The sequence below is a fragment of the Agelaius phoeniceus genome, chromosome 9, assembly GCF_051311805.1.
Source record: "Agelaius phoeniceus isolate bAgePho1 chromosome 9, bAgePho1.hap1, whole genome shotgun sequence".
Taxonomy (NCBI): Eukaryota; Metazoa; Chordata; class Aves; order Passeriformes; family Icteridae; genus Agelaius; species Agelaius phoeniceus.
Genome location: NC_135273.1, coordinates 5,276,131 through 5,301,247, shown reverse-complemented (window position 1 = coordinate 5,301,247; position 25,117 = coordinate 5,276,131). Strand labels below are relative to the sequence as shown.

General features: G+C 41.1%; 1 protein-coding gene across 2 annotated transcripts in view; it reads left to right on the top strand.

The window, feature by feature from the left end:
- The first annotated feature begins 2,474 nt into the window (after positions 1 to 2,474).
- Positions 2,475 to 25,117, top strand: part of PLPP4 (phospholipid phosphatase 4) — a 46,653-nt gene continuing 24,010 nt past the window's right edge. Inside the window, exons 1-3 of one of the 2 annotated variants that reach the window (XM_077182818.1) lie at positions 2,475 to 2,836; positions 18,306 to 18,414; positions 22,240 to 22,330. In XM_077182818.1, coding sequence (XP_077038933.1) covers positions 2,781 to 2,836; positions 18,306 to 18,414; positions 22,240 to 22,330 — 256 coding nt within the window. In that variant the 5' untranslated portion in view covers positions 2,475 to 2,780. Of the gene's footprint in view, positions 2,837 to 2,900; positions 3,038 to 18,305; positions 18,415 to 22,239; positions 22,331 to 25,117 lie in introns of those variants that run through there. The other variant, XM_077182817.1, reaches the window with a different exon arrangement.

Below are 25,117 nucleotides of genomic sequence, written 5' to 3'. Positions count from 1 at the left end.
GGATTACGTTTATCTGCTTTGATAGAAAAAAATCAACTTTTTTTTAAGCTCAGCTTACCATGAGCTCTAAGATTTTGCCCCAAGGCAGGTAAGAAGCATGCACACATCCTGGCAAAAGGCTGGAATCTCCAGAAAAGCCAGGTCAGCTGTGCTGCTCTTTCTGGCTATGGACATCTCTTTGAGGACTGAAAGGTGGCTGCAGGTGGCTGAAAGAGCAACTAATCTTTGTGAGAGAAAAGTACAGAGAACCCGAGTTAGCCACCTAAAGGAATCAATAGCTGCCTCCATTGGGGTGGGATCAGTCTGCAGTCACTCCTAAAAACATAAATAGCACAGAGGGCACCTGCTGTGCCTGATGTAGGGATGGATAAAAATCTGGGATGTTGCCAGGGTCACTGTGGTTTGCTCTAGGAATGAGCTGAAGTGCAGTGGCTGTGCTTACCTCCTGCTGCCTTGTACCTTAATTCCAGAATTTAGCCTAAAATCTTTTTATTGCTATTTACCACTATGGCTCATGCTCAGTTTAAAAGTCAAAGCAAGTTTTTGTTCAGCAGCCAGCTGCAAGCTGGGTCTAGTTAAAAAAAAAAAAATCAGTCTGAAGTATTTATGTTTCATAAATCACCATCAGCTGATGCATGTTGGAGAGGCAGAACACTGCAAGCAGATCTCTGCAGCAGGACAAATCTTGTTTCATTTGTAAGGAGAACTTGTTTCATGAGTGGCTTTATTCAAATTACGAGGCTACTTCTGTCTATAAATAAAAACAGATTATTCCTGTGCACACCTATCAGGAGTGTGGGTACACATTCAGCACCTGGGGGCACGAACCAGAGGAAGTACAAGTATTTGACAACAGAAGACCAACTAAGTGTCCTCAAAGGAAGGTGGAATGTCCTTTACCACCACCACCACCATTGAATACAGATATGTCACAATTTAGCTTTGCTTCCTGAGAGTGAAACACATTTCTTAAAATCCAGACTATAGGTAGTTAACTGAGCTTTGTCTGAAAATAATGAAGTAAGATGTACAAGGGAGAGAGATCTCTTTTAAGTAACATTTTTAGTGTTCTCTCCAATGCCAGTCACATATCTGGGTTTTCTGGGTTTCAGTCATACTCCTTGCAACAAATCTAGCACTGGTGTACTTCTCTGTAGACAAGTTTAGCACAGAATCTCATGTCTCTGTTCTTCCACAAACATGGTCAATAAAAGTTTTACTGCTTAGTAGTTAATTCAGAGTTCAAAGCTTCCCTTTAATGCACAGTGCCTATATTAGGCAGAGAGGTTTAACAAAGCCTCTCTGGCATTAATTCTCCAGCAATAATCATGTAGTAAAGTGGATTGGCTTTCTGCTGCAGTCCTGATGGCTGTTTTGTAGCTATGTGCAGTGTTAATAGCTATGAACGCTTTCCTGAAGGACATCCCCTTCAAATGCCCCAAGAAAGCAGATAATTAAATACATTTAAATGTGAATTAGTTTGCTGCATTTCATGACTTAAGGCTGAAACTCTCTTACACTAAAGATGTTCAGGAGTCTCTCCACGCTTAGGAAGTTAAAGGAAGAGGAAGTTAAATGAACTCTGTGCAAAAGCAGACAAGGGCAATAGAAGGATTTGGGCAGCTCAGAGAACTCCATTGAGAGGAATGGTGGATGGATTGGAGGGATCACAGGAGCAAACCAAGTCATTGGGTGTTTTGCTGCCTTTCTCCCATCCCAGCAATTTGGGGTCCCATATAACAACAACCTCTGCATGTTTAGCTAAACCCATCTCTGAAAGAGCAGGCACCGAATTAATGACACCTTTAGGCTATAATACCACATACTATGCAGAATCTGACCAAGGGACACGGGGGTGCCACGCTGGGTTATCTGCACTAACAATGAGGAGTAGGGTTTAAAACGGCACGGATGTGCGAGCAGGTGAAAAGCCTGTTACATAAATACACGCAGGAGAGCGTGTTCAAACGCTGTTAATCCTTTATACAAAGATAAAGCACAGAATGGGCCAAGCTCAGCCCGGGTGGTGTAGTGTGTGACTGCCCTTTGCACAACGGGCCAGCAATTCGGGTTTTTATGAACACCGCTGGATCTGGGCGCGGCGATGCTCCCTCCCGCCGGCCCCAATTATTATTGTTCTTCATCTTTTCGAAGCGCGGGGTTTCATTACGAGCCGGAGATGAGCACCGGAACGCCAGCCCACGGCCGGAGCTGCAATCCAGCCTGTGGCGGCGGTGCCCTGGGATGTCAGCCCCTCGCACCGACGGGTTCATGGCCCTGCAGGGAAGGATGGGGAGCTCTGCGCTAAAAGGGGCAGAAAAATCGCTCTCACCGCGCCTTAGGCGGGGACGGCATCCCGGTGCCGGCGGTGGCGCAGGGCGGCCCCGAGGGGCGGGCGGGACGGACCCGGCTCGGCTCCGGCTGCGGCTCCGCTCGGCAGCGCCGCGGGGGCGGGCGGGGAGGCGGGCAGGGGAAATCCCCAGGATCCCCGGGACCCTCCCCCGAGCGGGGACACCGCGTTAGTCACCGGGACCCTCCCCCCGAGCGGGGACACCGCGTTAGTCACCGGCACCGTCACCGGGACCCTCCCCCGGCGCTCGGCTCCGCCGCGCCAGCGCCGCGCCCCTCACAGCGCGGAGGCCGCGGGATGGCGGGGCCGGGGCCGCGCCCGGCCGGGCTCTGCGCGGGGCCCCGGCGCTCCGGGACCGGCGGCCTCGGGCGGCCCCGCTGCCCCCGGGCGTGAGAGGCGGCGGAGGGGGCTGCGGAGTGCCGGCCCCACCATGCGGGAGCTGGCGATCGAGATCGGCATACGGGTGCTGCTCTTCGGGGTCTTCGTGTGAGTAGCGCCGGGCGGCGGCACCGCGGCAACTTTGCTCCGGGGCTGGCTGACAGCCGGGTGCCGCTGGCAGGGCGGGATGGAGGGGCGGGATGGAGGTGCGGGGCTCGCCCGGGGAGCTCCGGCGAGCCCTCGGGATGCCCGAGCTGCCTCCGGTGCTCTCTCTCTCTGGGATGCTCGGGGGTGGAATATTTCGCCCAGGTGAGTCTTTGAGGGAACTCTCCCAGCCGCGGCGTTTTGCCGAAGAGCCGAGTGGAATTTTTCCTGGAGAAGCTGCTGTTTGTGGGAGAAGTGTGCAAAAAGCGACCGGCCAGAGCCATGCAGCCTCAGAGGTGCCGGGGGGTTGGCTGTGGGCTAAAGTCTCACCTGGCGGGGCTGTGGATGCGCTCCCACAGCTGGGGCTGGCAGCAGCGGCGGCGCCGGGGCTGCAGCGCCGGGGCTGGGGCTGAGCAGGGACCGCGGGCTGAGCGGGAACCTGTGAGAAAGGGCTTGGGAAGCTTCTCCGCACGCTGTTGGGCAGGGAGGAAAGTCATGAAAATCTGGCTGTTGAAAGATGTGCAGCTGTCGCTGCAGGACCATTCTTTCCCTTAGCCTCCTTTTGCTTTGTGTATTTCAGCCCTTTCTTTCATGCAGTTTGCGTTCTGCGTGCATTTGAACAATGAAAAGTTCCACTCTATATAAGTTTGCATTTCCATTGCTTAATGTTTAAAGATGCGTGTTCTCAGTCTTTGTGATCTCTCAGGAGCATCACAGAACCGGGATCAGATTCTGCTGTTTGCTCGTTTGTTTTCCTGAGGATGGATGCTGCTGGTCACAGGTGCAGGCAGTGTAGGACATCTGTTAAGCTGTGATATTGAGTTAGACTCGGTGACACGGAATGCTTTGATGAGTCCTTTCTGAACCTCTCATGGTTAATTAATAACTTGTCCAATTTACTGGTGTTTGATTTTTTCCTCGGTGCTCATTTTTCTCTTGAATATTGATGCAAATCTTTTGATTTCCAACAAAACCCTGTGAGGTGCCTTTGATATCTGTCAGTTCAGTTGCATCTCACTTTGAAAGTAGACCTGTTCCTGTCAACAGAACTCCTTTCTGGAATATGTGGAGTTACAGGGTGAGCAAAGACCTCAGAGGCTGATGCTACATCAGAACCTTTCAATTCTTTATGATCGTGTGTGTAATTCATCACCTGCACCACCCCTGCAGGAGATATCCTCATGTAGCTCATTACTATGATATGTAAATCATGAGCCATCATAATCAGTCATTTCTTGCTTGTGCTTCTCTTCTGTCTTTATTTCTCTAAAAGATTCCATTATTTTCACCACTCTTTTTGCCTTGGTTCCAAAATCCTCTGAGGAGGGGTGGCTAACAGAAAAGCTCTTGGTAGAGTCACCCTAATGGCAAATGCCCATGGAAGAATTTCTCATATTTTCACACAGCTCAACTCCTGCCTCATTGGGATTCTGGGGAATATTTCTGGTATTTCAATAGGTCATTCAGAGCTTTCATTGACATCTGAAAGTGATGGGCACAGCAGTGTTCCAAATTCAGGTCAGTGTTTAGTTTCCTGAAGAACTGCACTTTATTTGCTGGTAATGGTTGCAAGAATACAATCTCTAGGTAGACCAAAAGAAAAGACCTTTCCTATTCAGATAATATTAGCACAAAGCACATATATTAGCACAGAAGTGATCTTTTGCTATTGCAATAGTATTCAGTAGCTCTCTCAGTTTTCTAAAGTGGCAATTACATTTTGAAACTTTTCCATTGCAGAGGTTTAAACACTCTGTTTCCTGGGGTTTTACAGACAGCCAGTGCAAAGGTTTTTATGGAACATTGAGTTCAGTGGAATATCTTTTCAGGAGTGAACATTCCCTGGTGAAATTGGAAACCCTGGGACTGGAATCCGGGCAGCAGCAACTTGAGCTCTGCTGCAGGAGAGATTTCTAGGAATGGAAAGGCTGTGCAGGTTCCACCTCCCTGGGAGAGGAGTGCCATTAGCAGAAATGAGCTGGGGCTGGGGCTGAGCTCATCTCTGTGCTGAGTGCCAGGAAATGAGGAACTGGACAGAAGAGAAGGAGCTCTTTCTGAAAAGGTCTTGATGGCTTTGTGTCATTACCAACCATTGCAGTGTCAGAAGCCTGACCTTGAAGGGAATGGTTCCGCAGCTATTTGAGAGTTCTGAACCATCTGTGCCTCCCAGATGTCTTTGGGCTTCAACCTAACAGCTCATGTCACTCACAGCAATAGACTGGCATGTTTTGTACCCAGAACGCACAAGAAAAAGGTGCACATTCCACTCTGGAGCTTTGCTTGGTAATAAATGTCATTTCATAAAAATGGAGGTGTGAAAACTTCTGTTGATGATTGCTGAAATTGAATGTATTGCCAATTTGAATGTTATTTTAGATCAAGAACAACCATGTTTTCTATGTTTAAGACTGGCAAATTTTTTTCCCTCCAGTTGCCATAATTATCAATGTCAGTCATTCCATCAAAGGCAGAAACCTGTACTTGTTATATAAGATCTCTTCTACCCTGCAGATGGGCACCCTTAGAAGCAATGCACATTTTTGGTAGTTGAGTATTGATTTGGTTGAATTCAGCAGCCATTTAGGGAGGATAATGATAACAACTGACTCAGTTCTAGGTGTTGTGTTCATGGCAATTGCTGAGAGCTCATTTAGCAATTAAAGACCAGATTAGGTATTGAAATTTAGCAACTCAAGCTTCTCTGCCTTAACAGAGATCTGTGCTAAAGGGCATTTTAGCCCTCAGGATTTAGTGGTATTGAAGGAGGGATTAGTTAGAAGAGATTTATTAGAAGGACTGTGTCTGCCTGAAATTGAGAAGCAGGAGTTAAAAAAAAAAGACAACAACCCAAACTCCAAACAACAAAGAGTCAAAACCCCAGTACAATGGTTGCAGTAAAAAAATACCTAAATACAAACTTTACTGCAAAGTTAAATAGGTATTCTTTGAGTATCTTCAGCAAAATAGCTCTCAGACTGCAAGTTACCAACTGCAAGGATAGTGCTGTTTCTGTTCTGCTCCACAGTTGATCCCAGTTTCTTAATTATCAAATTAATTTTTAGCTTTCAAAGTATTTATCCTTGCGCCTTTTGATTGGGCTGACCTGATCTGATGGAACATGGGTGGTTTGTTAATTCCAAGGTGAAGAAAATTCTCATGCTATAATTTGACTCTTTATGAAGTTTCAAATATTTTCTAATCAAATCCTGACTTTGATCAATTCTCATTTCATATGTTTAGGTTTTTACTTACTAAGGAATATTTGTGAGTACAGAACTGAGTTTTATTTTTAAAGTGAGGTTTTCATGTAAGCTCTCAGAAGTAGAAGTGGTCTGTTGTTTAATATACCAGCCATGAGGATGTACTGTTTACAGGAAAATTCCAATGCTAATTTGCTAATTTGAAGAATTAGGGTCTTGCAGCTCTGTTTTTCTTCATTTTTGTACTTATTTCTATGACTTGGAGCATCTTAAAATGCCTGATAATGCTAAAACATGTTAAAAATGACCAAACTTTCATCTCCATGTGTGCATTGGCATTTGTCACTTACAGGTTGCTTGAAGAAAGGCTTGTTTTGCCTGACTTGGTTTTATTCAGACAAGCCAATTATAAAAGGATTTGTGAGCAAGTCTGATAGTTTTACACAGGAGTGTTGCTCTTAAAACAAAGGTTTTCTTCTGTCCTAAAATGAATTCACTGAGTGGTAGCTCAGAGCCAGCCTGAGGGGTGTCTTTATTTCTTAGTGTTCTGTTTTAGGTGTTTTTCAGGAGGAAAACTTTTTGCATCTGTTTCAGAAGTTTTGGAAGACCACACTGTTTCCTCCTGGCAGGGAGAGAGGATTTGTGTGTGTTGTTGTATATTTAACCCAAGGACTTGTCAACAGCACGTCACTGATGTTTAGAGAGCTAATTGATTAAAAAGACAAAGTCTTTCAAGGATTGCTCCATCAAACCTCGAGCTCTTCAGTGCATGTGATGTGATTAAAATATAAATGTCATTTGGAGTAATAGGATCTCTTCCCCACAGCAGAGTCTCATTAGCAGCCTCCCTTGGGAATAAATGTTTATCTGCAGGCTAATATACAGATATATATTGCACATGTGTGAGTTTCCAGCACTGAGTAATGCTGACATCCTTTGTGTGTGTGCCATGTTCAGTTTCTGGTGTAAGTAAATAAAAGCTGTTCCTGCTCCTGTTGTGTTTCTTACAAGTTTACAGTATTAATATTTTAATCAAGTTATGAATATGCATGAAATAATTTGGTGTGCAAAGCTCTTTCAAGTAGCTTTCTTTGTCAGGGGATGTTGTCTCCTGGATATCCTGCATATGTTGCCTTTATAAATGATCCTGTGTATTGTCTTGTTAACACAGACAGAAAATCAATTACCCGAGGAGATTCTACAGTGCTGCACTTCTGCATTGCTCTTCTCCCAGACTGGGTTTGCCTTTTATCTCTCCTGTGGACAGGAGTTTTGGAGGATAGACTGAGCTGAAAATTGGGACTGTAGGTGGCAAAAAGCAAGATGGTATTGAGAAGAGATCAGCAGAATGAGACATTAAGATTTATTTTCTTATTCTGACTCAAATGCTGCAAATTTACAAAAATCAGTTGGACCAAGAATTCAAAGCACCCCTTAAGCCTTGGCTCTCTAGTGAATTTCAAAGTAGGTATTTGGCCACTTCTTACTGGTTTTGTGCCCTCTGTTCTCAATTTGAATATCCCATAAATCTGACTCTGTTTGGAACCTGATCTTTGGCTTCTGATCCTCAGTCTTGGACTTAATTTCTGTGTCTCCTAATTTCTCATCAAGAAAACAAGGGCAATCCTTCTTTTTCTCACCTTAATCCTTCAGTTAATTGATAAATTCTTTGTCATGAGGTAGCCAAACACATTGAACAGTCTTGGAGTTTTTTCAGTGTTAGTTTCACAAGCAGTAATGACAATAGGAAATGAAAACATCAATATGCTTGCTAACCTGCTTTAAAGCAGGTGCATCGTTGTAAACTGTAATTTACATGTGATTAAAGTGATGGAAAGGTTTGTTTTGTGGTGCAGGTTGAAGTCTAATTTGCTGAGTAGGGTTAATGAAGAGGTAAGGGCAAGACCTGCTGTAGAAAAGAGCTTTTCTGGTGCTTGGGACCTGAGAACACCCATCAGAGGTTGCATATTGAGCAGCAGACTTGTTCCAGTGCTCAGCAGAGTCAGTCACACCTTTGAAGGGATGGGAGAGCTGGAATGGAGCTCCTGTACCTCCCTGATGTACCACAAAGTAAGCTGAATTTTAACTTTGCTCTGTGTCCTGGGCAGGTTACTGTGAAAACAAAAGGCCCTAAGTACCAGTAATACCTGGTGTCATAGGAGGCACAGAACAAAATGATTGTGTGCCTGCCCTGTGTATGAATTACCAGGGAGCTCACGTGAAACTTGGTGCTGTTTTGGGTTTTATGGCCAGGTTTTGGTGGCAGGGGGGCTGCAGGGGTGGCTGTGATCTGATCTCAGCCTGCATTTCCCCACCCCCTGTACCACTGCAAGGAGGAGGGAGAAAAAATTCCATGTTAAGCCTGGGGAGAAGGGTGGGAAGCTGTTTTAAGGCTTAGGTTTTATTTTCTCATTTTCCTGCTGTGATTAGACTAGTTTCTTTCAGTCAAGTCTGTTTTTCCCATGACAGTAACTGCTGAGTGATCTCTGCCTGCTCACACTCTGACCCAGGTGCCTTTCAGTGAATTTTGTCTCCCCCATCCAGCTGAGGAGGGGAGTGATGAAGCAGCATCCCCTCAGTGCCATCCTGCTGTTCAGCTGCTTGGTGTTTCAGCCAGCTGGATCTTCTGATTCCATTGTTCTGTGTTTTATTTATTGGAATAGGGTAGGATTTTACTGACTTTGAGAACAGTTATTCAGGAGAAATTGTACCTACCTGTCTTTCTGTGCAGACTCTGGTCTGAGCAAAAGACAGATTATTTTTGCAGACTGTTGTACCAATACTTCTAGATTGTGGAGCTGAATTATTTCATTTGTCTTCCCTGAGTCTGAGGGGAAAGAGGGAGTGAAAGGATGGGAAGGGGATTTAATGGCAGGAATTCTAATTGTCCAGCTAATAGGATAGGATTTACAGTTGATCTCCATGGCTAAACTCACAGCTGAATACATGCTAAAAGAGGATCTTATTGTAAATGCCAAAGCATCTGCTCCAGATTTTTTGAGGAGTAAATGGTGACTTTGTGTCTCTTGTTGAATCTTGTTGTTGAATCCCATTTACTCACAGGCTTGGGCACTTTGTGTTTATTTGCTTCTAGCCTGATTGAGGATGTTTTATAGGGAGAATGCTACTGATAGGGTTCCTGGGGGGAAAATTTTCCTTTAATACATTGATTCTTATACTTTGATCTGAGCATAGTCAAGATAGGGCACAACTGTGGTTCTTATGGGAAAGAATTTAATAAAAATTATAGTATTACTGCTGCAAATGTACTCATATCTGGCACAGTAAATCAAGATCTTTATGCTCTCCCAATCTGTCAGTGACTTTGAAAAACCCATTCTTGGAAATAGCTGGCAGAATTATTGATGCTAAAAATGAATTAAGGATAATATTTAGTGTGTCTTGTAACTTTTTTGTGTAGTGAGGATTGTGCTGGTACTGAACAGGGGATGCCTGAGTGCTGCATTATCATTAGGAGGAGGAATGAGGGAGGGAAAGAGATGAGATGACTGAGGGGGGAGCTTTTCTCACAGAGAGAAACTCAGCATGGTTGTGAGTTTTCCCCAACTTTCACTTTGGCTCCAAACATAATCAATAGTGTGTGACATGCTGATATGAAAAAAAGGAAAAAAAAAGAAACTTTACCAGACTCATCTCCATCAATTTGCTGTGAAGCTGTGTAGTTGTGCAGGGAACTGTGGAGAGCTTGACTGAAAACAGTTTGAGAAGTAATCAAAATAAGCATTAAAAACATCAAGAGGAAAATTTTGACTGTCTGCAGTGTGTTTGGGTTCATTATTCAGGCATGCACTTAGTTAATTTAAGCCTGTAATATGAATTCTGTTTTTCACTTTAGGATGAAGTACAGCTGCCAGCTTTGACACTTCTAATGGCTGTAGAACTCATTATTTTGTTTTCCTCTACTTTCTCCTCCCCAAACACACATTAAAATGGCTTTTGTGAAATATCTTGTATCATAGGGTATATTTATAAACATAGGGGATAGAGGCAACAGCTAACACCATAAATAATTTTTTAAATAAATAAAATAAGAGATAATGCAATGAAAGCAGGAGCCAATAGTTTTCACTTGGATGATATTGGTTATTTCTATTTAAATTGGTTATTTCTATTTAAAGCTACCACTGTTGATCATTTCTGGTACGTTACTGGATGGCCTGAAGAGTTGCACCTTGACACAACAATGAGCAGCTCTGACCTCCTTGCCTTGTTTTCCAAGGGCAGCACTGCTCCATGTCAGCAGGGATCACAAGGGCTGAATGGCTCTTTCACCTCAGGAGCAGCTAAATGCCAAAGCAAAGTCAGTTTTGTTTCAGAATGGTTTATTTTATACTCTGCTGACCAGAAAGCAAAGCTGCAAAGATCACTGTCATATTTTCTGAAAAATCCCCTCACCCAGGATTTTTCTCCTGGGAAGCTGAGAAGCCTCAGAGAAAAAAGGAAAACAATAATTATCTGATTTGCTTCTCCTGTGTTTTGTTGCTTTGGAATGTGGTTTGGAGATTGTTTATCCAACAGGTGATTGTTTCATTGGTTTCATGTGAATTGTTTTAACTTAATGACCAATCAGTGCCAAGCTGTGTCGAGGCTCTGAAAAGAGTCACGAGTTTTTCTTGATTATCTTTTAGCCTTCTGTAAGTATCCTTTCTCTATTCTTTAGTATAGTTTAGTATGGTATTCTTTAATATAATATAGTATCATAAAATAATAAATTAGCCTTCTGAGAACTTGGAGCCAGATTCATCTTTCCTTCCTGCCATTTGCCCCGCAAATACAAGAGATCACTTTCAATATTAAGTCAAGGAAAGTTGTAAAAATTAAGAACAAGTCAGAATATATAACTTAGAGTCATTTTGCAGTAGTTTTTTTTTCATGGCTCAGTGTAGTCACTCCTGACTCCTGCTCTCCTGATCAAAGCTGCAATGCTGCATGCCCAACTGTTCCCTCTTTGTTCCTTCCACTTCCAAATATCCCACTTCTGTGAGGAAGATACGAGGCTGAAAATGCTGCATTGAAGATAATTGAGTACTCTAAGGCCTGCAAACCCATTTTATTCCCATGGAATGGGAGTTTTCTAGATTCACAGTAATGATGCTTAATGATATTTAGCTCTACTTGCTATCAAAGGCTCAGCCCCTAACAAGGACAATGCATGGACTAGAAGTTTTTGGAATCTTTTAGGTGCACAAGAACAACTTCCTAGCTATGTTAACCTCTTGTTCTTGTGCTGTTCATGCATGCTCAGATAATCCTTTCCCCTTCCTCTCTGTCACAGGGTGGAAAGTTTTTACTTAGAAAGAGTTCAAATGCCAGGGGCTGAGAAAACAGGGACAATGTAATTGAAGTGCAAAGAAACCTAACACTGGGTTCTAAAACTCCTCTCCAGGCTGTTCTTTCTTTTTCAGCATTGTGAAAAGAATGTTGGTTTGCTCTTTCATATTATGTATTCTAAGTATATATCTCATTTATATGTGCTTTCATAAGCTCCAGGGCTCCTGTTGTGAGCCTGCATTGTTTTTAGTTTGAGATCTGAGCTTTTAAGTGAGCCCAGGCTCCACAGCTGTTGCCTCCTTGCTGGGTGCAGTGTTGGCTGCAAGGAGGAGAGGCCATTCATCTTTGGAAGAAGTTCTACCCTGATATAAATCTGTAAGATCAGTGGATATGTCAGGCAAAGCTGAAGGAAAATACTGGAAGCTCTCCTTTTTTAGAACTTCAGGGAGATATGACAGCTGTGGTAATATGTGTGTGTGTTTTAAAACCACATCAGAATTTATTTTCCATCTTTTCTTAACCAAAATGATTTCTTGTATATCTGAAGGGCTAATGGAGGCATATGAGCTAATTAAATGTCACACTGCAATTGCTAGCTAATTTAAAGTATTCAGAAATATTTTCCATCAAGTCATTCTGATTCATCTGAAGCCAAAGCTACCCTCCAGAACCAGTCCTCTTGTTGCCAGTGACATTAAATAAAAACCCCAAAAATATTGCCCATGCCCTTTGTGTTTATCAGTCCCAATAAAGCTTTATATGGAGATTTCAAATTGTAAATCTGATGAAACAAATTGTTAATCAGATGTAAACACTGCATGGCATTGTACTGGGTAATAAAAAGTTTTTAGCTGTTAAAAAGGGATAATTTATTGATACTGATGTTTCTGTGTCAGTGTGAGTATAAATATAGTATAGTAAATATAGTAGTAAATATATAGTATCATAAAATAATAAATTAGCCTTCTGAGAACTTGGAGTCAGATTCATCTTTCCTTCCTGCCATGGGTCGCCCCACAAATACAAGAGATCACTTTCAATATTAAGTCAAGGAAAGTTGTAAAAATTAAGAACAATTTGTTTTAGTGCAGTTAAAAAATGATATTTACAGTAACGTGTTTCCATAAAAGTCTGTGAGGAACCAATAAAACTTCAGGTCTGTTCTGATGGGAACATCTCTTGCATTCAGTACCTATTGCAATATAAATTAGGATATATAGTTAAAATTAACTCTTTGGTTCCTCTGGAGAAGTCAAAGCTGTTGCTGCGTGTTTGTCAGCAGTGCCTACTGGGCATGTGTAGTTAATAAAGTCCAGTTAATAAACAAACTGCAGAATTCAGAGTTACTGTGCTGCTGACACTGGAATGGTTTGCCCAACCTAGCTGTGTAAAATCATATCAGGAAACATCAAATCTCCTGACACCCAGTGTTGTGCCTTAAGTACAGAGAATGTTTCTATCAAAGTAGAGTTTATATTATTGAAGTTTTATTTTTAATTCATGCCAGCTTCTCCCTTGCTCATCATTCATAATTGAGTCTTGGCCAGGTATATTGTAACCCTTCTTGATGGCTGAGGAGCTGTGGATTTCCCAAATTACTTTGGATATTAAATGGCTCAGATCTCTTTGCCTGTGCTAACCTCTGAGCTGACACAAAGCTATCTCATCATGCTGATACACACAGCCAGCAGCATTTCAGAGGCTGAATTGCTCCAGCTCCTTGGAGAGCAGAATCATGGTGATAAACCACAGACTTTGCTTCTTATCTCCCCTCATCACTATCCCCTCTCCTTCAGTTTTGTTATTTGTACGTGCCAGCCACAGAACTTTTCAAGCTTTTCATATTTTGTCAGTTTTTGCAGGGATTTGTAAAATAACCTCCAAGAATTTATGTTTTGTTTTTTTTTTTTCATAACATTATTTGTAGGCAGAAAACAAACCTAGGTTTTCTCATGGCTTGAGAATTAGTTATTCTCTCCAGGTACATCAAATAACATGACATGAATGCTTTCCCCACTATTAGGGTGTTTCAGAAAGGGTGAACTGAAGCATTGAATTCAAATGTGAGCCAAGGTGAGTGAACAGTGTTCAATGCTGATGCAAACTCTGGGCTCTCTCTCTCAGCCTGGATCACTGATGGGAAGCCCCTAAAGCAAATCCTGAGTTATGAATTGTGCACATCCTCTGTAATTAGGGCAACTGTTACCGACTTCAGCACCACTGACACCGCTCTCAACTTTGCAGAGCAGCTGATTGCACAATTTAACATGGCAGGCACACCAGACAAGCTTTTACTACTAGCTTTGAGACCCACCTTGGGGAATACTAGAGGAAATATCCATGTAGAAACATGCAAAATGGAGTTCCAAGAGTTTCAGCTAACCTGTGTTTTTGGGAGAGGCAGCAGTGTTTGCTCACACACATTCTGCAGGCAGGGAATGGTGGTCAGAGCCAAATTTGTTCCCCACAAGCCCCCAGAGGTGATTCATAAGAGAAGTTGATGAACATCTGCTATCTCTTTGTTGGTTGCCCCAGTGGGGACATGCAGACAGAGCCATTTGAGGGTAAAATCTGCTTATCAACAGATGAAGCTTAGAAAAGAGGAGGGGCATTCATGAGGTGTCTGGGATGAAAGTCTGTATGTCCCAGTTTGAAGTTTCTTTCATTCTCTCCTGGTGCTTTGCCATCCCATGTGTACTGCTCTGTCCTCTCAGTTATTGTCACTTGGTGTTTGGGATAAGATTTGTCTGTGAGAGAAAAAGTAAAAGGTAAAAAACCTCAATTTCCCCCTTCTGCCAACCAACCAACCAACCAACCAACCAACCCCTCTCAGGACCAGGCAGAAATTTAAACTTTGCTGTGATTCATGCAGCTGAGTGGTGGAAACAACAAGGTGAGGTACCAAACAATATCCTGCTGCTGCTTATGGGGCATGAAAACCACTGTGGAAACTCAGGCCAAAACCTCTGTGAAGATATTTATGTTCTGTTTGATTCCTCCACTATCAGTGAATGGTTCCATAAAAAGATAACCCCAAGTTATTTGTCCATAACATCAAAAAACTGTTTTTAGTGAGCTGTTACCTGGCTCTGGCTAGGATGTGGTGCTGGCACAAAATGATCCTAAAGGGCTGCACGCTGTGCAATGGAAATGAAGTTAATGTACCTCGAAGACCTGGGAAAGAGCAGTGTTTTTATTCAGTGTGGAGCTGTAAGCAGCAGTGCTGGCATGGCCAAAGCCACCCCAGGGACTGGGGCACCTGTTGCTCATTGATATTTTTAATGGAGTTTGAGCTCCTCTTTCCCTTGGGTTGCTTTGAAAGTCACAGTTAAAGGCTCTCCAAGTTAATGGAAATGCTTTTATGCCTTAAAGACATGTCATCAGGCTGAAGTGTTGGAAATCTTGCTTGCTAAGCTGTTAAAAATGTTGGGTGAATATGTAAAAAGGAAGAAAAAAGGCCAAAAAGCTAAGACTAAATTTTTCTGTACTAAAGCAAAGGAAGTTTTTTTGCCCACCAGGGGACACTTCCATGGCTGAGGTTGTACTTTGGGCCATAACACAAAGGGATCAAAACCATTGGGTTGGTCTGTCCAAGGCCTGCACTCATTTCTCATCACATCCAGTCCTTTAAACAAGCTTGAGCTGACTCTTGAACAGTGATAAACTGTACTTCTGATTGGGACAAAGGAACATAAATCCAAGTGTCAGGCAGCTTAGAAGCCAGTATGTCCTCATGATTGCTTAATGGAGTACAAAGGGAATTGCCTTCAAGCTAGTGAAATCTCATATCCACTCACCCATTGGTGATGCTTCAAAAAAGAAGAGAATTGTTCTCTTATGAGTCTTGGCATAAAAATTTAATTAGCAGTTGAGCTCTTTGGGAAGATAAAAAAAAAAAAGTTATTTCTTTTTTTACAGTCTCTTTCCTTTAACTGTTTACTTTCTATTTCTGTATTCTTCACTGAGACATCTGCTGCCTTCTGCAGCTATTTTTTTTTCTCCTTCAGCAGTGATTCTGAAATTATTTTGCCAGTTTCAGAAAACTTTTTTGTTTGTTTGTTTTCTGGGGGGGTTTGTTTTGCATTATGTTGCACTAAATTTGAACACAGTTTTGGGAAGATATTCAGAACACAAGTCAAAGAAATAGATGAAACCTAATCAGACTTAATATATAGTGGATACAAAACTGCTGCTGTTGCATAAAATAATAATAATTGCAGTCATTGATGGATTTGTTGAAATTACTCATTCTTTATATGAGTACAGATGAGTATATATTAATCAAAAAATCAGTCCTCACCTAAAATCTGATCCTATTTATGTTATTTATTACATTTTCTATCTCTTTATCATGAGTTATTTTGCTCTTAAAGGCATTAATCTTATGGCAGTATGTATCTGCAGTGTCCCAGCATGTTTCCTGTGAGAACTGAATTTGATTTTTTAAAAATTCCTCTGATTGAAACAAAAATAATTTCAGCTTTTTTACATCACAAGGGGCAGGAAACAAAAGATCAAGAAGAGCCCCAAACCTTTAACTCTGTTGGCATTTGTTCATAATGTCAAATGTCTTAACATCAAATTAATTACATTTCTGATCCAATGTGACAAATTTTCCAGAAGTGCACTGGTGCACGGATGTGTCATGATCACCTTAAAGCACAGATGTTTGTGTGTGGTTTGCTCTCTGCAATTACCAGAAATACTTCAAATAATGTACCTTAGGACTCTCTTATTTGAAATTTGGAACCAAACCTGCTTGCATTATCTAGGAGTTGACCTTTATTTTTCTAGTTGAAAACTAGAAAATGAATTTTTCATATGGGTGATATAGAACTATTCTTCTTTAGAAATGTTTCCTATTTCCATGTCTTGCACAATCCATTCTCTTTTAAACTTAAAAAAAGCATTTTTTTTCAGTTTGAAAACACTGAAACAAATTGTTTTGACACTTCTGAAGTTCACCTTCCTTGGGAGAGCAGGCTCAGACTCTGGGTTGGAGAAGCTGAGTACAACAGTAAATATTCCCCTTGCAAAACCAGACTCCTTAAGCTCCCAGAACAATCTTGTTGTCCATGTAGGCCAGTATAGAAAACAGAAATATTGTTACAAGTGGCAAGTCTGTGTTTGACCTTCTTTGGTCCTTAAATTTGGTTGTTTTCCTTTAGGAAAGTATCACTGGAGGGGTACAGGGGACAGCCAGAGGTGATGCAGAGATTCCATCATCAGAAGGCATGAAAAAACACTTGATTATTAGAAATCTACAGTTCTTACAGAAACAATGGTGGATTTAAGAGCTGGCTGGCCTTTAGGAATCTTCTCTCACACTATTGGTGAATAGCACACTCTGGAGAACCATGTCTATAAACAGTGGTGACAGAAAGAGAGAGAATCACTGTTTGAGTTCTTTCCTCTGAAGTTTCCCCCAGCTTCCCAGGGAGAACCACATCTCTCTCTGTTCAGAGGATATGAAATTACTGCAGGAAAGGAGAGGAAGAAGAGGTCAGGGAGTCTGAGTGTGCTCAGGTAATGGGGTCAGAGAAGGGTTTGGGGTGGAAGAGACCTTTAAAGATGCCCTGGTTCCTCTCCCTGCCATGGGCAGTGGCAGTGCCTTGCTCCTCTTGAGGAAATTGCTGACCCAGCTGGGTTTTTTGAGGTTTCTCTTCCCTGGGGAGAGCTGCATGTGTGAGTTTGCATTAATTTCACTCTGCTCTGCAAATTGCTTTGGGCTTTTTCTCTTTACAAAGTCACCTGATGCGGCTGCTACTGATGTAAAACCTGGGTTTGGAGAGGTTTAAAGCCCTTGGCTTTGGAAAACTTCAAGCAAATAAAGCTTTGGGCTGCTACATCTCTGAGTTCTGGCTCTGGTTTCACCAACCAGGTGAGACCAACCTGCAGAAAACTGTCCCTGTGTCCTTCTTCAGCACCCATTCCTCAAGTGCTGGTTTGTTACCAGACCTGAAATGAGCACTGGAAAGCAAAAGCCAAACTTCCCAGGCTGTCTGATATTAATTCAAAGCCAAGGAAAGTAAAAGAGCACTGGAGGGCTCTATGGGAAAATGAGTATGGTTTGCATGAAGTGAGATAATTTAGGTAGACATGAGAAGCTTCTGAAACTTCCACCTGCAGCCCCAGATCACAATTCTTGCTTTTTCTTTCAGTGCATGACAAAAGATACCCACACAAATTGCTTTCTACAGAACAATGGGACCTCAACATTTTATTTTGATGCTCTTAATTGCAAAATAACATAATTACAGAATGATGAGGTTTTTTAGTGTGTTTGTTTGGGTGGATGAATGAGACATTTCTGATAGACTTAGATTCTTCTTAAGCTTGACAGCCCATCCTGTTTTAGGAGTAAGTCTCTCTTGGAGATATTGTCTGAAGTTATCTCTTTTTTCTGTCAGTAGAAGAAATTTTATAGGCTGCTTTCTTTTGCTTTGTGATCCTGCAAATGCAACTGTCATGCTTCAAAGTCTGAATCTTGACATTTGAAAGGCATTTAATATTTTACATTTGTTATATATTTTTTTCAGGAATTATAAATAATAATTATAAAAGACTGGATTACATGATTGTAAATTGATAATAAATGACTACATTGTTTATTTAATCTCACAGTGTTATTTGTACACCTATCCCCTCCCAAAAAGAAATTATTCTCCACAGTAGTGTTTATGGAACTTTTATAAAGTTATAGAACAACTTCAAAGGTGTAGACTGTTAAAACCCATTTTCTGAAGGGTGTATTTATAAAGTTTCTTACTAAAATGCAGTGAGGTAGGATGGCAGTGTAGCAATTTATTAATAAGGATAATTCATGCATGCTCTGTCATAGTCAAATTTGGGGGGAGTTCTAAACGAGCAGAACTCTTCTAGGGGTTTTTGGTCATCACCTCAAATTGTGAAACATTTGTATCTTTCATTGTTTTTTTCAGTTTTACAGAATTTTTGGATCCATTCCAGCGAGTGATCCAGCCAGAGGAGATCTGGCTGTACAAAAATCCCTTGGTGCAATCGGACAACATCCCCACACGGCTCATGTTTGTAAGTACCAAAGGGCCCTGGGTCATTTGATGGCTGCAAACGGAGTAAATGTTCCTTTGATAAGCAGCAGGAAATATTTCACAAATAGAGGAAGTTCCTTTAAACCTAAAGTCAATTCTTTTCCAAGCCAATGTTGTCCAAAATGTAGCAAATGATGGGAAGTCTTTAAAAAGCAGCATTATCAGATGACTGAATTTATGAATGTTGATTTTTCAGTTTAGGATTGAGAGCAGTGTTGGCTGAGAGGGATGTGAGAGAAATGAGTAGAGGAGTTTTTTCAATTAGCTGGTTGGGTGACCTGACAAAACCTTGCCATGCTCTTAGAAGGTTAAGTGCTTAAATTTTGAGATCCAATTTGTTTTAGTCATGTTAGGCACTGAGATACTGGACTCTGAATAATCTTTTCTTTTTTTTTCCCTAGAGGCAAAACCTTTGTTTTAGCTTCTGCCAACAGTAAATATATCACAGAGCTGCCCTGCTGTCACTGCTCTCCTGGCTCTCCCCTGCTCAGCACATGCAGACTGGATGGCTGAATTTGCTTATCAAACTTCATAATTTTGATAACCTTCACTAGCAATGATTAATAATCATGATAATCTGTATATATGACTGCAGTAAAACAGACCAACTCAGGAATGCTGAAATTATGGCTGCAGTTCAGGCTGTACAAGTGGTGGTTCAGTCCTTCCAACAGCTGCCTCAAAGTCACCTTTTCCTGAGTCTTCAGTGAACCCAGGGTTTTACTTTTCAAACTTGAATTCAAATTAAATGCAAATCAGCTATATTATTTCTATTCAACTTTTTTATAAATGCTTAATCCTTCATTTATAATAAAATTTTAATTAAGGAACAGTTTAAAGGTACCTCCTGCATATGAGGCAACCATTTATCTCAGCCTTCTAAGACAGAGGCTGAAGGCCTGATTTTTAAATTTGCCTTTATAAACAAGAAACATTTTGTTTATATTGCATTAAGAAGTAGCTCTATTTTGGACTTTTTAATATTGGATGGAAGAAAATATATGTTTTTCCTGAAATGGAAGACAGCTGTGTAAAAAACGTAAAATCCAAAAATCAAACAACAAACAAAAAAACAACCCCCAAGCCAAACATTAAATTGTTGTGCTGGGAAAGACTGAGTTTTAATTATTTTTTCTCTCCTGCTCAGCATTACTTATGGTTTCTCTGCAAGAACCAGGAGTGAATCATTGTACAGGGTTTTGCTGCAGAGGTGAAATGATTTTTGAAACCAGTTGGGGTAATCATTACTCCATCCTCTTATTCCCCAGGCAATAGGCACTGGGAAGCACTATTCTGGGATAAAATTATAATATATTCCCATAATAATATTCCCATAATAATAATTCCCATCTAATATGTTCCCATAGCCCCAGATTTTGGCAAGGTTTGTGGTGGGTGGAACTTAGAGGCAACTCTGTGTCAGTAACATTTGTATGGCCTGTGTTCTCTTTCTGGCTCAGATTTTAAACAGTCAACAGCTTCTTAAATTAAGAAACATGGGTAATTTCTATATTCTTTTCTTATTTTTTTAACTTTAAAAGAAGAAATATCTGGCTCTAGCATTGCTCACAAGCTTTCATTATGGAAAGAATTTGTTGCCACCACTGTACTCTGATATTGAAATTATGGTTGTGGCTTATCAGAAATCAATCTCTAAGACTTTATGAATTGCTGGATTATTTTATTTGCTATGAGAGACTTGAATTCAAGAGTAATGTTGTGAATGCACATCCAAATTAAACAAAGCTGATTTCTGCATGGGAAGCAAAAACTGGAATGAGCTGAGCCTGGTTCTGTCTCTCTATCAAAGGATATTCCTTGTTTTGGAAAGTGCAGGTAACTGCCAGCTTTCCCTTGGAAAAGTGGAATTGTGTCCCTGTAACTTCAGCATTGCCAGGATGAATAATAAATGACAGAGATTTTGTCCATGTTTCACAAAAGCCTGGCAATGCTGGAATATTTCACTGCTGGGAAAGGAAACATAGCTGGGATGCATCTGAAGAGAGTATTGCTCATTAGAATGTTGCCAAATCTGTTTTAGATATGAGCCATAGAGAAACTTATTTGCAAAATAAATAAAAAGGAGTCTGTCACAAGCCAAAATTCCTTGGTGTGTGCATTTTGCTGCAGAATAAAAAGCACCTTCCAGCTAATGCTTTTGTGTAAGGAGCAGCAATACACCATGAACATGAATAGTTCATCTCCCTAAAAAATTCACATGCTTGTGAAATATGAGGAAATCTGCAGTTTTACCAGGTTTCTGAAGGTGGATGGGGAAGTGGTTTGGAGCAAGCTGCCACTTGAATGTTATTCTTTGTTGATAATTTCTGATGCTCCTGCTTGTTCAAAAGATTTCTGATTTCATTAAACCACCACTATGAGCCTGTCAGCCTTGCCTATATTTCTACATGTTCTTCAGTCCTGGAACGCAGATATTTTTCATCTCTTTTTTTTTTTTCCTGGTGGCAATCCTTATTTTTAAGAATGAAACTAGAAATTCTAGGATTTGCTTCAATTTTTTTTTTTTTTTTATTTCACACTGTCTCTGAAAGCAGAAATTAAATTGTTGATGAGGAGAGAGAGAAGTGAGTATTTCTGGAGCAGTAATGTGGCATTGGCATCCAAACTTGAATTTCACACATACAGGGGGAGATTTTAAGTGGAAGTGACTCCTCTTTTTGCACAAATTCTGGTGCCTGCCTTCCTAAATGTAGAAAAGGGGAACAGACTCCAGCCTGTGTTTTAATCTGCATAGTTCACTGAGTTAGTATTTTGGAGATGCAGGCAAGGACAATCTGGTGCAAGATGCACAGCCAAAATTACAAACACAGCCTACTCTCTGTTGGTTCCTACTCAGATTGTCTAAAATCATAACGTGAGGACTGGGATTAATCTGTGGCATAAAAAGAAGATTGAGTCATGTGTCTTTTGCTATAATATATCTGTCTGGTCTGGTTTTTCTGTCACTGGGACTATTTAAGAGTAAGGCCCAATTCAGCTTCAGTAAAGAGAAGCTTAAGACCTGGCACCCCTTGTGCCACTTAAAGTTTGATTTTTTTCCTTGTTTGAAAACAAAATCAACAAACCCAAACCTCAACCAGTAATATTCACTTTTTTAAAAAAAGAATAAAGTGTGTGCACTGATGCACAGATGCCATTGCAGGTTCCTCGTAGGAGGATTCCTGTCCTCTAGCACTGAAAATTACAGGATATTCTGTTTAACCAGTGACTAAACCTGTAGATTCTCAGGTGTTGTTTTTCTGAGTTTGAACAAAATAAAACAGTTTGCTCCACATCCGAACACTTGTAAACAAAGGAATCATAAAGACATAATCTTCCCAATGCATTCAAGCATGACAGTTGAAAAGAAAACAAAAAGAAAGATAAAGAGAATTTTAAAATTCCAGGAGGTTGGTGCTGCTGTCTGTTGTTTTGAGTAGGGGCTTACTGAGCCCAGGTGGGTGGGCTGCCTTCCTCAGCAATGCACCCTGAGGAAAAAATGTCCAAAATCTATATTTTGGAATTTTGTGGACCTTATGGACTGTTACTTTTTCATTGGAGGAGCTGGCATTTTAAATGCATCTCTGGGCAATTACAAATCAATTATATCTGAGGGCTATATTGGAATATTAATGTGCTCGTCACCCTAGAGTTGCAAAGACAAATCATCCCGCTTTGCTTAAGGTCAGGAGTTTGATAAAGATCATTCAGTTTAAATGGAGCTGGCTGGCTGCAGCTAATTATTAATCAGTGGGGCAGAGAAGGAATTGATGCTCTCACACATGGTGTTTGTTATCTCTCACAGGCAATTTCCTTCCTCACGCCGCTCGCAGTCATTTTTGTGGTGAAAATAATCCGTCGAACAGACAAGACCGAAATTAAAGAGGCTTTCTTAGGTAATGTGTGTCATTCTTCAAGGTGGAAAAGTGTCTGATGGCTCTCAGAGATTGATTCCAAGCGTAGCCCAAGCCTTGAAGAAAACCTGTCTCCATTACAGCCCATTATAGTAATTTTCAGTGCAGTTTCAGGGCATCTCACAGAAGCCTTTGGGTTTATGTGAGTTTGTGGATGCACAAATTCTGTGCCTTAATTCCACAATCTAGCCAGCAAGGACTGGAATTTGATCAGCAAAGACAAGTCCATCTGAGAGACTGCTCAGATGTATATTTTTTCTGTCACACCCAATCTATTACTTACCTCTTATTTATACTTGAACCTATTCTAAATTGAGGCTTTGACTGGGAAGTCCTGTGCAGCTCAGCTGTTTAGTGTAGGAAATTACCCTTCTCATTGTGTTCTCTGATCTTCTCCTGCAATTTACTGTTACCCATTGCAAGAATCCATGCTCTTGGCTCAGTTTTTCTAATTAGAAGCTGTTGTTTCATCCTTAACTGCCAATGGAATTAGCTGTGCACTTAATCCTGGACTGTGAGCAGTAGTGGCTGTGCTATGGGTGAAGTCTAATTACAGTTGTAGGCAGGAAATTGGAGCAGAGGACAATGAAAAGGGTAAGTTTTAAGCTGTTCCAGCTAATTCTGGCTGTGCCTATCTCTTGAAATCTTACAGTGGTATGTGCTCAGATCCTTTTTATATATATAGATATTGCCAGAGACCAATATTGATTCAAGCACTTGCACTGGCAAGGGATACCTTGAACCACTAAGAACTGCCAATGTTTTTGTTTGCCTTATGTTTGAAATATTCATAATTCTGAAATTCTGTTTTACTGGTTAATTTACACTTTATTTATTGCCCCTTACATGGTAAAATCAAAGCAATACTCAGCCTTGCCTTAGCTAGGTAGGATGTAAATGGCACTGAGTAATTGGAAAAAAAATTTTAGACAAGGCTTAATTCCCATGGATTATTCTTTCTCTAGTTGCTCTCACACAAGTGTGAAATGATCCTAGGTTTGTTTTGACTGCTGTCAGTCATTTGTTGTAAGTTCTGAAATGTCTTAGAGTGATACTTCACTGACAAATCCATTCAGTGGAAATAACTCCTTGTTCATGAAACACGCACAGTCAGTTCTGAGCCTTCCCTCCTGTTGTGTAAACTTAGGCTCAGTTTCTCCATCCCTTACTTTCACCTTTTTCTTCTAAAAAGACATTTATTTTTTTTTCCTGCTGTTTTGCCTTCTGTTGTTATTCCCTCTATAAGATCTGGGAGAAAAGTTGCTTCCCCAGCATTCCCCTTGCTGCCCAGACTAAGGAAACACCAACCCTGATGTTCTGTTCAGTTTGTGCCATAAGTGTGGAACTTCTTGTGCCTTATTTGCCACTTATTTACCAGTTCAGGTGCACTGTACTCTAATAAAGTTCAGTATCTGGTGATGTGAAGGTTCATTAGGGGTGGTGAGCCTCTGATTTGCTGAGATGTGGCACAGAATGTCCATAAAGAATGATCAGGGAGTCCCCCAAAAGGTGCATGGAGGGGAGAAAAGGTGAAAAAGAGATGAAAATTCTTTGCCCCTCATATAGCCATTAATACAGAGAAGGGGATTCAATGCACCTGGAGGAAGGAGGAGTTAATTTAGGTGCCCTCAAGTCTTCCCCTGGGAGTGCCTGAATCTCTCACTGACTGGATTATATGACTTTAGATGGGCAATATGGATCTTTCTTAAAGGAAATAACAGCAGAACAAACAGATTTTTTTTTTTTTGCCATCCTACATTCACACTCTCATTTGATGCTTGGCTTGCCAGTGTAAGGAATGTGCAACAGTGAAGGCACAGCTCTGTCAGCTGTACAAGGAATAGTCAAGACCAAACTCAAAAAAAAAGACTGAATTTTACTGCCTGTCTTCAAAAGCAGGTATGATTTTTAAGAAGGGCAATGTAGTGCTGTGGCATTGCTGGTCATCTGCATTTGACTTTATGGAAAATTTCCCCATGCAATTTCCATAAAAAACTGAGACAAAACAATGGAGGGTGGAAAAACAGAGCACAGGATTGAGTGGTCACTGCCAACACAGGTGTTGAAAGGGAAAGAGTTTATTTAACAGCATGGGTGTCTCTAGGATTGACTTGTTCTTTCATTTTGCTGGCAGCTACTGTTATATTCTGAGAAAACCCTTATTTTTGCTTTGATGAAGGTCCCGCTTTTTTCTTTTCTTTAACTTTAAAAAAATATAACACTATAACACATTTTTATGATCTGTAATATCCTCAGGCAAAGGTTTTATGGAGACAGGATGAGTGCTGCTGAAGTGCAGCATCTGGGGCAGCAGCCCAAGGAGAAAATAGCTCAGTGGCTGTCATAATCAAAGCTATATTACTGTAAATGTTCTGCTGGAAATCAGACATTTGCCTGATAATTTTTTTTTTTTTCTGATGGGAAATAAAATTCATTGGCTCCTGGTTTGCAACAGGGAGCTACAGTGTGGACTGCAAAATTAAATCATTTTTAATCTAAAATGTGTGTATGTGCAGGATCCAAGTGCCAGTGAAATCAAGGCAAAGATCTCCACAGGCTTGAGATGAGGTTCTTTGGAAAGTCTGGGGACTTGGCATGCAAGCACAAATAGAAGAGATGATCAATTCTCACCTAGTATCATAGTTCCTTCTTGTTTTCCCAATTTTATTAGAAAAAATTGGTAATCATGGGGGCAAACGTAAGGGGAAAACACTGAAATATTTAATCAAAACATCCAAATCCTTTTGAAAGAGAAATAAAGTCATCCAA